This window comes from Cebidichthys violaceus, unplaced genomic scaffold, assembly GCF_023349555.1.
Source record: "Cebidichthys violaceus isolate CVI_PGR_0920_01 unplaced genomic scaffold, fCebVio1.0.p SCAF_12, whole genome shotgun sequence".
In the NCBI taxonomy this organism is placed as follows: domain Eukaryota; kingdom Metazoa; phylum Chordata; class Actinopteri; order Perciformes; family Stichaeidae; genus Cebidichthys; species Cebidichthys violaceus.
This window is the reverse complement of record NW_027176285.1, coordinates 7,784,586-7,798,834: the sequence shown is the minus strand read 5'-3', so window position 1 is coordinate 7,798,834 and position 14,249 is coordinate 7,784,586. Positions and strand designations below refer to the sequence as shown.

Here is a 14,249-nt window from a genome sequence, read left to right as displayed (position 1 = left end):
CTTCACTGAAAACGCTACAAAGCTGAAACTAAATGTTACTGAAAATGTCGCAGCTTGCCTCCTGAAAGAGACATGGCTTCACTGTTTGTTCACTTTAATAGTTCCAGTTGAACTCAATTAAGTGGATCAAAGGAGAAGTGTGTGCCAATCTATCATCATAACTGTATGTGCAAAGTAGACGACACTCTGTTGATGATTTTGGGTTATGGGTGTGAATGACTTGTGGCTCAGATGGTGGGGGTGGTTAAACCACCGAGGAAGGTACAAAGACTGAGACGTGGTTCACCATGAGGTCTGTTTGACACGGGTTTCATTTTATTGAAAGTACAGTCTGGATATTATCATCCTGCTTTATTTTGACTTCAGAAGTACTTACTTCCTCTCTGATACAAACCTCACACTACTCCTCATGTCTCTTGGTTTATAAAGGCTTTTATTAAGGACTGTGGGCTATTTTGAACACAATCCCTGTTTTAGTTCAGCTCAGAAGTTAATTTGTTTCCATTCCTTCATTCCTTCATTCCATTTCATTTCATTTCACCCTAACACTGATGAGAAAAAGTCATCACTCAACAAGATAAGTTGTAGAAATAAAGTTGTAATTCCTTGGATCAGAAATTTAAGAGAATAAATTTGAAATGTTTACCTTTTTTAAAAATGAATATATCAATATTATGATGAAAGATTATTTTCAAATACTTTCAAACTTTGTCAACATAATTTTTATAATATTTTGACTTTTCCACTGACTCTCATATTATTATTATTATTTGTTTTACTAAATACATTCCAACTTTCACAATGTTTCCCCGTCAGTGGGTCTAATGAACTCTAAAAGGAGGTTAGATGGATGCTGCAGCACAGCATTCACAGTCACATTCAGCCACTTGAGAAGTCAAATAGGATGCAAACACACACACACACACACACACACACACACACACACACACACACACACACACAAGGTGGTGCATTGCATCAGTGTTGGTGCATCTTTACTCTAAACTAAGAACAAAGTAAAAAAAGCTGCTTTGAGACAAATGTCTAGTCACCAGCAGTCCACCTCAGAATGTATGTTGAAAGCGGGCTGTGTGTTGCAGTGAAGCCTTTAAAGTTCACCAATATGAAAGAACGGTGGGAACCTTCATTAGTAGAAGCCCAGCCGTCTCCGTCTCCTCATGCACTCACAGTAACCTCTCCTCTCTGCAGGTCCGCTGCATGCTGAACATCTGGGGTGTGATGCTCTTCATCCGCATGTCCTGGATCGTGGGTCAGTCTGGAATTGGTAAGCAGAGATCTCCCATGACGACTCTCTCACCTGTTTACAATCCTCTAGCCCTCCATTTCCTCTATTACTGCCTTTGCATAATTTACAAAAAGCACGCAAACAGGCAATATCATATTAACGGTTATGTAATCTTGAACCTAAGTTAACTAAAACATTCATAAAGGCAGTTCATTGTAATAAAAGCAGTGTTTGAATCTGCAGACACATTTTCATGTTTTGAAATGAAAGAATGCTGTTGAAAGTATCTACATATAATATTGCAATATCTATATAGCTATACTATCTTTTTTAACTTTATTTTCTTTTTTGTTACTCGTTTCGATACTTCCCTTTTCACTGAAGGAAACCCAGGCCACAGAGAATCATCAGTCGGCGGGTCAGGAGCCCGTTTGACACACAGCCAGTGTTTTACTGTGAAGGGACAAAGACGGCACGTAACTGACTAATTCAAATGTTGCCGTACAGAAAAGTTAGCGAGCCAGTGCGGCACACAGCCCGTATTTATTGACATTCTGCTGCTCGCTGGGTGGCCACTTCTGACCCTGTGTTCAACACTCCGTGTCAGTTATTTTCTCGCTTCACACACAACACAACTCTCCCTGAACCCCCCCCACCCCCCCCTTCCCAGCACTTGTTGTTAATTCTCCGCTTTGATGTGAAATATCGCCACAAAGTGACACATGTGGCCAGCTTCACCGCAGTAGCTCTCCTTCGTGGCCGGGCCGTTACTTTTCACGTAGCTCTCAGTTTTTGGAAGACCGGCTAGAAAACTGTTAACAGTGTTGCACATTCTTTTCATTTAAGAGATTCATAAAGGTCATACCGTGTTTCTTTTTCTCTACAGCTCTGTCCTGTTTGATCGTTGCCATGGCCACCGTAGTGACAACCATCACCGGCCTCTCCACGTCAGCCATCGCCACCAACGGATTTGTACGAGGAGGTACGCATCGCTTTCTGTAGAATGATCACTAAGGTAGAAAACACCAGCGACCTCTCCCTGCTGCTTGCTATCAGGGGCAGCTGTCAGTCATCCGCCACAGTGCTGCTGAAAGACGGGTTAAAAGTCTCCCAGTCGTCTCAGTAAAGGAGTTTCAAGTGAATGGATATCGGCACATTTCTCACTCACTGAATCACACGAAATGTTTTACTTTGTTAAATCGGATTCTTTTCTCGTTTTGTAAAATATTTGACCCTCAACACTGATTGGTTGCAGTGAGGCCTCATGCGATAGGACCAGTCTTATGCTAATGAGGACTGTTTAAACTTTCATAAACCTTTTTGATTCTGAGGAAGGCGCACAACCAAAGACTGCATATAAGAAGTGGATGTAGTCACCCATTGGTTTGTAGACTGCTGTTTTGAAGCCTCGAGTTCAGCACTTTGGCCGCCACCATCTTGTTTTTTTTTTGTTTAGGTCAGAAGTGACCATATTTGGACAAGGGGAAGGAGCTGAGGGAGATCAAAGCCTGGCGGGGTCAGTTACCGTTAGCAAAAATGTTAGCAGCTAACCCTAGCTAGCTATCTTCGTTAGCAAGGTGCATCTGTTATTCACGTTGACAGACACAGTAATGGGGATACTAATTTGGGGTTGCAAAAAACAGACTTCAAACTAAATGTACTTACCAAAAAAATGAATAAACAAAGAACAGCCGATTCCTTACGTTGTCTGTTGGAACAACCGGAATAACGGCGTGGCAGAGACGCTGTGGTACTTGACAGTTCATTGTTGACTCTGGAGACAAATTACATAATAACAGCTGCTAAGCTCACATTACCGCCATGACAGCTGAGCACCTTTCATCCACGTGATGTGGCTGCAAACTAAAGAAAAAGCGACCTGGAGTTGGGATTGTTTGGTTCTGCTTCTCAAATGAATGTAGTCTCTGGGGATCAGAGGACAGAATGTTCCTGGTGCTCAGGTGCTGTTGAGAACATGGAATGGGAATCTAAACCCTGGGATTCTGATTTGACTAACAGATCCATGTGTTTGGGGGTTATTCATCTCATCTCATATTTCATCTTCAACCGCTTATCCAGGATCGGGTTGCAGGGGCAACAGCTCCAGCAGGGGACCCCAAACTTTCCTTTCCCGGGCCACATCAGCCAGCTCTGACTGGAGGATCCCGAGACTTTCACTCATTTTACTGGCCAACACAGTGTCTTGCTGGAGGATGTCACATTGCTTTGCAGCTAAAGTTGAGCCTGGTTCAACTTTTTTGCTTGGCTACTGCTTTTGTTTTGATGCAGTGGTCTCATTGAAACGAAGAAGGGAGCTGTGCTACTTATTAAACTGCATTATGCCAGCTCCTTTTAGGTCACACACATACCATGTTAGCACTTGATTTCAACTATCTGTCCTGCCATTATCATCACATTCCAGGGAAGGCCTGCATGCACAGTGACCTCATTTTGATGTGAGTTTTTGTTTGCTGCCTACATTCTGCAGCCGATAAAAGAGGGTTCAGAGTAGAGCTCCCACAATTTCAATCCTAAATCAAAAATTGATTGAACTGAGTATATAAGTTTTCTTCTTCTGTGCACGTATACGGCTTAAAGGGATGGTTTGGATTTGGTCCTGCCATTTGTGGTATACTCATTAGTAATCTCATTACATTATTTCTTGGTTGATGATGATGGGGGGTCCTCTGATCAGACCAAATTGAGCTCCGTTTGTGCATGGGGACATCAAACTGATTATTCAACATCAAACTGATTATTCAACATCAGTGTACCACAGACAACCATCTACAACACCGTGCAGCTTTGTATGTGCTTCTGAATTTTCCATGCACGCCTCTTGGTAACTTAAAGCTCTTTGTTAGCACGCTCTCCCACAGCAGTGTGATATGTGATCCTACAGCTAAAATAACCTTGATATGGAGCATGTGCACCTCTCCCAACTGTGGGCTTTGTGTGGCTGTGGTGTTCTTTAACACGTCACTCGCTGAGAGGATAGTGCATAACTGGCCATTGATAATTATGCTAATTGTGAAGCCTCTGATGGCCCAGACAACAAACAGGTCTGAGGAGGGTGTGTAAGTAGATGAATCAGGCTCTAACTCTAGTCATGTGACTCGCTGGGCCCTGAGTTATAGTTTTGGTTGTGTGGTTTAATTTTGTGTATTTATTTATTTAGGATATTTTCATATTCTTTTTCACATTCCAATGTCTTGTGTGTTTAATATTGTTTATTGCAATTAGTTCTGGGACAATATATCATCCAACAAAAGTAGTTATTGTGACAGGTGTGTGTGTGTGTGTGTGTGTGTGTGTGTGTGTGTGTGTGTGTGTGTGTGTGTGTGTGTGTGTGTGTGTGTGTGTGTGTGTGTGTGTGTGTGTGTGTGTGTGTGTGTGTGTGTGTGTGTGTGTGTGTGTGTGTGGGGGGGGGGGGCTGCTGACACACTTATTCCCTAGTGCAATACTTCCTACAAACATTGGGATAACATCTTACTGCATGCATTAACAATACAGTTTACAGTCAATATACAATTTAATATAGCCAATAAAATAATAGTAAATCTATATTATGTTTAATTCAATTTTCAATTTTGTTCCAGCTTTTCACAACATCTTGTCTATTACCTTCTGTTTCCAGGTGGAGCATATTACTTGATTTCGAGGAGTCTTGGCCCAGAGTTTGGAGGTTCTATTGGTTTGATCTTTGCCTTTGCCAATGCCGTGGCTGTAGCCATGTATGTGGTGGGCTTTGCAGAGACCGTTGTGGAACTTCTTGCCGTAAGTCTCTTTGTGCTTTCAGTTAGTTACTACTGAAGAGTTGGAAGGTGTTTTTGGACTAAAGGAAGATTGTGGACAATCAGCAGGAATGATAAGAGCAAGCAAAATCTGTCTGTGTTCAAATGGTGACCTGACTATTGAAAGACGGACTCAAAAAGACCTAATCTGAGTAAGCTGAAAGGAACATGATCTATTCATATACAAGTTTGTTGTTGACATCTTACTGTTTCGCTGTCGATGTATAGGCAAGTGCTCTGTGAAGGTGTTTAAACTCTTCAAAGAAATATTCCTGTTTTAAGTTTGTGTCCAAATGTCCCATCATTGACTTTCTTCTAAACTATAGGAGTCCTAGAATCAGAAACGACTTATTAAAAAAATGTTTTTAAGCAACTGTTTTTGTGGCGTGAGGTCTTGGTCCTGATGGACCGCAGCCTCCTGACAGAGGGAAGGGACTCTCAGAGTTTATGTCCATGGTGAGAGGGGTCGGCTACTATCTTTCTTGTCCGCCTCAGTGTCCAGGAGGTGAACAAGTCGTGGAGGGACGGCAGATTGCAGCCGATCACCCTCTCAGCAGAGCGAATGATGCACTGCAGTCTGCCCTTGTCCTTGGCAGTGGCTGCAGCGTGCTAGAGGGTGATGGAGAGGATGGACTCAATTTCTATAACTATATAACAACTCTTTGTGTTGTCTCTCAGAGTGTAGATGCCCTTATGACGGATGAACTCAACGATGTCCGCATCATCGGCACCATCACGGTAATCCTTCTCCTGGGCATCTCCTTGGCAGGAATGGAATGGGAGGCCAAGGTACGAGCGGGATTCCGTCTCTGATACACAGCAACACAACACAAACTGCTCAGAAGCTAGAAGTGCTCAAGTCTAAGCCTCAGATGGAAATTCCCAGAACAGGCTTTAAAAAAACATTATACACACAATGAATGATTCATACATTGGTTTAAAAGATCTGTTGTGACTAATGAATTTGTCGATTTTCTTCCCTGTAGGCCCAGATATTCTTGCTCATTGTCCTCATCACAGCCATATTCAACTACTTTATCGGAACTTTCATTCCTCTCAAGTCAAAGGAATCTATGGGCTTCTTCGGCTATGACGGTACGATGATTTCTCAAGTCATCTTCTTTTAAGGCAGAATAAACCTCTGTACCACCTCATATCTCTGTCCTCCACCAAAGACATTCATAGTCGACTCACACTGTGTCATTTTGTGGCCTAATCGATTAGCACAAAGAAACACAAACGCCACTTTAAATCGTTTGTGCACCACAGATGTGTACCACAGATGTGTTCATATGTTTCTTGTAAATAACTCCATTAAAAAAACAACTAAAGCTTTAATAATCACGCTCGGCACCGTAACCTGAGCTTACGCAGACGGCGTGCGAGCTCCGAGCATGTACTGAGGCGTTTGTACTCGGTACATGCTACTTATTTACTCAGAAGTCGATTTTTACACCTCGTTTCTAAAGCATCTAAAAGCGAATTGGCCTTCTTTGTAAAATCCCTATACATGTAAATTCAGAGGTGCACGACCAAGCGCCATGACGTCAATTTCTGACACGCACCGGCTTCACTTCGTCAAGTATAAACTAAGATTAATCCGCTGAAGAGATCTTAGTCGATTAAGACCAAAACGACTGATTAATAGACGGAGAGGGGGCAGCCCTACTCATAACTCTGAGCGCTGTTAGCTCTAGGACTTCGACAGCTGCCGTCTTGGTGTTTAAAACTCTTATTCCCCTGTCAGGTTCAATCATGTGGGAAAACATGGGCCCTGACTTCCGAGGAGAGACATTCTTCTCCGTCTTCGCCATCTTCTTCCCTGCCGCCACTGGTATTCTGGCTGGAGCCAACATTTCAGGAGACCTCGCTGTAAGTCGACTTTAATCACGAACAGAATCCTAAAGGTGCTTTATCCTGATGTCATAGATTCGACTAAAGCTTTCAAACCAAGCAAACCCGTCGTCTGTGTAGATTCTGCTGCACAGGTGACTGTGAGTGGTGCTGTCATGGGGTAACAGTGGTGGTGACCTTCAGTGTGGCAGTCAGAGGATCGATGACATCTCTTAAAAGCCCTTAATTGATAAGAATTAAAAGGTTTGTGATGGATGGATTGCTTGTTATGCTTGAGTCTGAGTTGTGGTTGGTTGTTGCAGGACCCACAGCTGGCCATCCCCAGAGGAACCCTGCTGGCCATATTGATCACAGGAATAGTCTACCTGGGTGTCGCTGTTTCCACAGGTGCAGTGCTCTATGTGACATTCTGCGTAGCTCTGTGGAACGGAATCACGTTTCTTGACAAAGTTTTCACGAGTGTGTTCGTTTCACACCAGGCTCCTGCATTGTGAGAGACGCCACCGGGAACGCAAACTACACAGTCAGTGCTCAGTTCCTGTCGAACTGCACAGACGCTGCCTGCAGATTCGGTTACGATTTCTCCTCGTGCAAGACCGAAAAAGATGGCTGCCGCTACGGACTGCAGAACGACTTCCAGGTACGAAGCAGCTCCATCACAAGATGAGGTTTGAAGGTTATTGGGAACCTTAGGAACATTGGCTATAAAAATGCACTACTGTTTTTGTTCGGTTTTGTTTGTCGAGTTTTTTCTTGTGTTGCAAATGGGCTACAAATGCATGCTGTTGTGCAACCCTGTGTTGCATAATGACAATACATGATCCTTGAATTCTTTCAGAGACGGAGGTCGAAATATCAAAACGTGCTGGTTGTTTGGTGCAAAAGTCAAACCGTTCAATGTTCCTTTAATCTTTGGTTTAGGTGATGAGCATGGTGTCTGGTTTCGGGCCAGTCATCACCGCTGGAATCTTCTCTGCCACTCTGTCCTCGGCGCTGGCATCTTTAGTCAGTGCACCTAAAGTTTTTCAGGTAAGAACTGACCAAAAAGGTATCTTAATGAATTACACCAATATCCAGTGAGCAGTTTACTTCTGGATTTGAACTGTAGTTACATTTGTATTTTTTGATCAACTTCTATCATGTTACATGATGTTCCATTTCCACTAGGGCTGTGTGTTACATCCAACATCACAGCACTACTTCTGAGCCACCAATCTTTGCATGTCAACTATTCATTAAAAGTCAATATTGCAACACGTAATATCGTGACACCCCTAATTCTCCACAGGCTTTATGTAAGGACAACATCTACCCCGGCCTGGGCATGTTCGCCAAAGGCTACGGCAAGAACAACGAGCCCCTCCGAGGCTACATCCTGACCTTTGGCATCGCTCTGGCCTTCATCCTCATCGGTACGGCTGCACACCGCTCACTTGTACTCTGACAATAAACCAATGTTATTGAATGAGATTTTGCAGATCTGTAATGTCACAGTAATTTCCAAGAAGTTACCTGGAAAGAACAATGTAATTTGGTTCTAACTATAGGGAATAAATAGACGGTGTTCAATTGGGCCGTTCCCAATGCATTTAATACATTTTTACATCAATTAAATGTAAAGTTTCCAATAGTAAATTAATAATGAATTTAATTGTACTTAATAATTGGTACCAAATGACATAGTTCTTTCCTGAAAACTTACTAGAGATGTCGTTTGAGATGGCACAAGTGTTTGGTGGTCTAACGAATGGAGTGACTCGTTACACTGTGTTATTGATGCCAGCAGGGTAACATTTGAGGTCCTGTCACTCTACATTACATTACATTACAGTCATTTAGCAGACTAACAATTCAGTATCGATCTATACACCGTAGCTTAAGTGTCTTGCTCAAGGACACATTGAGCAGGAGCCGGGGATCGAACCGCCGACCCTCTGATTGAAAGGCAGCCCTGCTCTCCACTTAGCCACGGTCACCCACTCTAAGTTGACTGTTTTTATGTTTTCTTCTCACAGCGAAGTTGAACGTAATCGCCCCCATCATCTCCAACTTCTTCTTGGCGTCCTATGCCTTGATCAACTTTTCTGTGTTCCACGCCTCACTAGCTAACTCACCAGGTAAGATAAAAAAAAAAAAAAGAATTGAAATGTGCTAGATCGAGAGGTTACGGCTACAGAGAAACTTATTATAATAGACGTCCCTTGTTTGATTGTGAAGAGGAGCGGCTCATCAGCCACTATGACAGAGTCACGGGTCATACGGTGTTTAATGGGGTTTGGGGTTTCAGAAGGAATTACTTTGAGGCTCTCTCCAGCTCGGGTCACGTCTAACTGCTCTAAAAGCTTAGAGCTACAACTCACAAGACACTTCCTATTATTTTAAGCCCCTTTCACACATGCACTGCAGCCCTGAACTTATATAGATATCGGCCAGAGGAGCTGTGTTTGAGAACGCAGACATTAAACAGACTTTACCCAATTGAGCCCATGTGTGAATGAGCTGCTCATTGTGCAGAGAATTCACAGCAGGCGTGTAGACGGCGTTTCTATCATGTGGCCATTTACACGGAGACGGATCGTCAGGCAAATTCAAGAAAAGGCAGCAGACTCAGCTTGACGCATAGCTGTCTCATTAGTTAACACTCTTTATTCAACAGACGTACCTGCTACTAGGCTGTGATAGCGTCTTCGGTTATCGACCTTCTGGCCTTTAGTTACCTCAGAGGTCAAGCCGGTCCAGTGGTTGTGGTCCTTCCATTGAAATAATGTGCTTTAATTTCAAAAGCTGAGCTGTGACGTCCACTCGAGGTGCTTGTTTTTGCCCCTGACAGGTTTGGATTGTGACTATAGGTGTCTGACCAACATTATGGAAATAACCCTCCAGAGAAATGAACCCTTTTTCTTCGCTTGATCTGGTCTGTCAGTCATTGTGTCCCCAGTCTGGCTCAAGGAGACGCCTCAATACTGGACCAATTCCAGAAAATGTTGTCCCTATTGGTCACATAGACGCACAAAAACGTGGGAAATGGGGTCCTGGTTAAAAAGAACCTAAGGTACCATTTAGAGGGCGAGTTCACCAAAATAAGAGAAAAGTCTTCTTGGGTACCTCCAGTGGTATTCTTTGTTGCAGATAGCTTTGGTTTATATTCGTCCAGGTTTTGAGATATCTGTCTCTGCCTCCAATCCAATGGAATTTAGTTTGTGGTGCATACAGGAAAAAAAAAACACGTTTTCACAGGTGTTACTCTGTCTTAATAGCAAAGAGGAATGTACGGTAGCAGACTTTTCATTTGCAGCAGTTCAAAGGATTAGCTTTGTTCTCACAAGTCGCTAGACAAAGAGCCAAAAATGAAACTTTGCTGTTGTATTGCTGACGTGCTCTCTGCAAGCCAGGACCACCGAGGATCATGTGAGCGATTAGAAGCAGGAGTGTGTAATGGCACTCTGTGACAAGAGCAGCAAAGCCAGAGTCTCCCAGTTCCATGTATATCATATACATACTTAATAAGATTATTAACATAATAGTAATGAATCGGGACCTGCAGTATTTGGATCAAGTAGCCGGTGAAACAAAAGGTGTGCAAGTTAGCAGGTTATGTCAGTGTGACGACACTTTACAGCCTCTGCTTTTGTAGCTCCGGCTCGTCAACATGAATGACATCATGTTGTTGAGATGTTGCTTCTGGCTTCTAAGAAGCAGACCTGAATGAAACTGTTGAGCGTAAGTTATTCGTACATTTAGTTACTTAGAAATATTGAAGGCTACATTCAATAAGGGATCCGAAAGAATTTGGTTAGATCGGGGGATTCAATACTAGATTTAGATTAGGTAAAACGCTATTGAACCCTACCCTTAATTAAAACTGTGGCAAGAACTACACATAAACACAGATTAGTGGCTGGTACGAACCGCGTTCACCAGTTCTCTCTTATTCAGAGTTTCCTCTCGGGTACAAAGAGAAGGTACGAGTGGTCAAGTCCTGTCCTAAGAGTTGTGTGCAGTTAGTCTTTTCAAAAATGAGTTTCTCACTCATGGATTGTATATTTAATTACTTTGAAGGCATTTTGAGATTGAAAACCCATAAAATTACACTTCACAGTTGTGTTGACGTTCTCCTGTTAGACTCTGCAATGTGAATTATAGACCCATAGAATAGTAAAAGTATCCACATAGCTTAATGACGTCACCGTTTTAATCGTCTATTGATGCTATTGTATAACACTGCACTGGTAATATGTTATCTTAAATGGTTTGAGCCCGCCCCTTGACCCTCAGGTGACAGGTCCTCTACAGTACTCATCATTGGTCTCCATTACTGGTCTTCAGCTGGTCCTCTTTGGATCTCCAACAGCAGGGCTTCAATATATGACACTCCTTATATGGTGTTATTGGGCCGTTTATTATGCTAATGTGCTACTCTCGTGAATGTGCGCTCGCGTATGCACAGCTGGCCTTCGTCATGTTGACGCTGCTCATTTACACAGTTATCTGAAGTCAGGAGCGTTTACTGAATCTGACGTGGAAACACTCGTACAAGGCCACCATAGGAAACAAGGAGGCGGGAGTTCAGATAAGAATACCTAAATGTTTTTGCATGAGGTCAAATGATTCCGGAGAGAGATTGGGATTCCATTCACCTCCATTTAATCAGAGTGAACGCTGAAATCTCAGACACAGATATCTCAAAACCTGAAACCCAAACTGTCGGCATGGTTGGATACCATTGTAGGTAGGTGAGATAATATGTACGTGTTTTTGGATTTTGGGTGAGCTGTCTTTTTAGACTGTAGCTGAATGAAATGCATATTCAACAGCTGATCTTCTTTCTATTGAGTTCTGTGCTTTTTTCTCCTTCAATACCAAAGCTCTAGCAGAACTCCAGGTACAGATTCTCAGTCTGCTTCTCATTCCTCCAAGCAGGTCATATAATTACATGGACTTAAATGGTACATGACTGAATTAGAGGCAAGCAGTAATACACACAGACTGTGATTCATGTTACTGCCTCTGCAACCACAAAACTATTACGTCCCTCATTTGGTGTTCTGGCCTCTTCAGGGCCAATCTCTCCCCACTCTCGGGGACACATAAAACCCCTCAATGGGGCTGCGAGGACCAGCATGTACCCTTTATGTCCTGTGGTTTGTTTTAGACGCTGTCATTGTGTAACCACACACAGTCTGACTGTATCCCATCACTAAAATCCTACTAGTCTAGTTTCTGTGGTACCCAGTAAACAAACATGGTCTCTAATAGCCGGTATAACCTTCTGGTCTCCAGTCTAACAGGCTGCTAACTCCCATTCGTTAACCCAAGCACATATCCAACTTCAACTTTAACGTTGTCCATCCTCTTTAACAGCCACATTTGCTATTTTAAGACCATGTTAATGATGATAATTATTGTAAAATGTTCATGGAGGATGATTTTAGTCTTTTGAATTACAGGTCTGACTTAATTTGGTCCAAGTTTAAGAAGTCTAACACATCTGACCCAACTTGAACATGAAGTGCATTTCCTCAGTTCACCATAAATATTAATTGTGATACAGATATGTGACACGTGGTTTGAGTCTTTTTGATGTTTTTGAATATCGATCCTCTTTTGTTGCGATGTGGTGACTTGTTTTCCTGGGTGCTGTAGGATGGCGTCCCAGCTTCAAATACTACAACATGTGGGTGTCACTGGCTGGAGCAATACTGTGCTGCGTGGTGATGTTCGTCATCAACTGGTGGGCCGCTCTCATGACCAACGTCATCGTTCTGGGTCTTTTTATCTACGTCAGCTACAAGAAGCCAGGTGAGTTTCAGCAGTTGTTCACATTTGTACAGAATGATGCTATAATTACGAAAACAGGATACAATAGTGGCGTTAATATGACAATCTATGATAGTTGACAAAATTATTAAATTCATTTCCCAGTTAAAAAAGTCCTGTTTCAGTTATTTGGCTTCAATAACCTGCACTCATTTAAAAAGGTGAGGGTTAAACTGCTAGCCTAGCCTAGCTTAACCTACAATGAAAAACATACACTGTCCAACAAGCTGTGTGATTATTATGACTTCATGAAGAAGAATATGCAGATAGTTTGTACTGGTTATAAAAAGATCTTTATGGTTTAAGCTATTTTTAGATAAATAACCATTTATTAATCAGCCCAGCAGCTCTATGCTCATAAGTAGGGTCAGTCAGCACAGCGGAGGAGCACGGGTCAACTAGCATATTCCTTTTTAGAACAAAACATTGATAGCAAACGTTAGCCACTGTAAATAAACCAAAATGTTAGCATAAAAGGCTGAAGATGCAAATGAAATATTTTGATAATAAGCTAAATGTCTATATGTGGTTTATACACACAATAATTCATCTAAGTAAGCTAGGGTTAGCTAGCTTTGTACCAAATTATGCTAAATCTAGGAAGTAGACAGTCTAGTTTAGCTTTTACTTTTCAGAACAAAAGCGTCAAAGTTAAGCAAATGTCCGATACTGTAGTGTAGATGAACCACAACATCAACATAATATGCTGAAGGGGTGTTATCATTTATTTTAATCTCAGTCCAACAATCTGCTGTGTGCTGTCACTGTAGATTAGGTGTAAAGGTTCGCTCTCATGACAATGTTTTGGTATTTCTACGTGTTAATGGATACATAGCAGACTGAACATGACCTGGACCATCTGTTGTTGCATTTCCAAAAGTACTGTTCACTTTACAAAAGTCAAACTTGTAAGCAAAGTTTAAATTAATAACTCACACTGCCACACGACACTGAGCTGTCAAGTTGTTGTGTTGTGTCGTCGTTCCCCCCCCCCCCCCCCAACACACATCTGTGCACCTCCTCGAACACAAAGCTGGCCTTGCAGCTCCGAGCACAAACCTGTGTGCGCACTCAGTTTGACATGCAGCTACACACACATACGAGGCCTTCCCATTGCCTGTAACACCACATGGGTCAGCCGGCCTTCGGTCCAGCGGGACGACCCGTAAACACACTTCCCAACTGCACTGTTTGTTTCTGCCTGCATGCGTCCTCCCCACCAGATGTGAACTGGGGCTCGTCGACCCAGGCTCTGACCTACCACCAGGCCCTGACCCACACTCTGCACCTCAGCGGAGTGGAGGACCACATCAAGAACTTCAGGTACTAAACGACTACATAAACACGCCTGTAGTTACTATCATTAAAGCTGGACCAGGCAGTGTCTTATCAGACTGTGTGATAGGGCGATATGCCTCAAATCTATTCATATATAAATAATTCCATATCTTGATGACGATATATATATCACGATGTAGCATATTTTGTGGTTATTCAATAAATAGTCATGGTTTTGTACACTCCTCCCTCGTAAGCTA

At 42.6% G+C, this 14,249-nt stretch overlaps 1 protein-coding gene across 2 annotated transcripts in view; it reads left to right on the top strand.

The window, feature by feature from the left end:
- slc12a2 (solute carrier family 12 member 2) overlaps positions 1–14,249 on the top strand; it is a 61,696-nt gene that overhangs the window by 22,835 nt on the left and 24,612 nt on the right. For both annotated transcript variants that reach the window (XM_068706102.1, XM_068706101.1), the window contains exons 3-15: positions 1,210–1,285; positions 2,133–2,228; positions 4,884–5,023; positions 5,719–5,829; positions 6,027–6,135; positions 6,788–6,912; positions 7,197–7,281; positions 7,374–7,534; positions 7,816–7,923; positions 8,183–8,306; positions 8,910–9,011; positions 12,538–12,693; positions 13,935–14,034. In XM_068706102.1, coding sequence (XP_068562203.1) covers positions 1,210–1,285; positions 2,133–2,228; positions 4,884–5,023; positions 5,719–5,829; positions 6,027–6,135; positions 6,788–6,912; positions 7,197–7,281; positions 7,374–7,534; positions 7,816–7,923; positions 8,183–8,306; positions 8,910–9,011; positions 12,538–12,693; positions 13,935–14,034 — 1,493 coding nt within the window. The remainder of the gene's footprint in view (positions 1–1,209; positions 1,286–2,132; positions 2,229–4,883; positions 5,024–5,718; positions 5,830–6,026; positions 6,136–6,787; positions 6,913–7,196; positions 7,282–7,373; positions 7,535–7,815; positions 7,924–8,182; positions 8,307–8,909; positions 9,012–12,537; positions 12,694–13,934; positions 14,035–14,249) is intronic.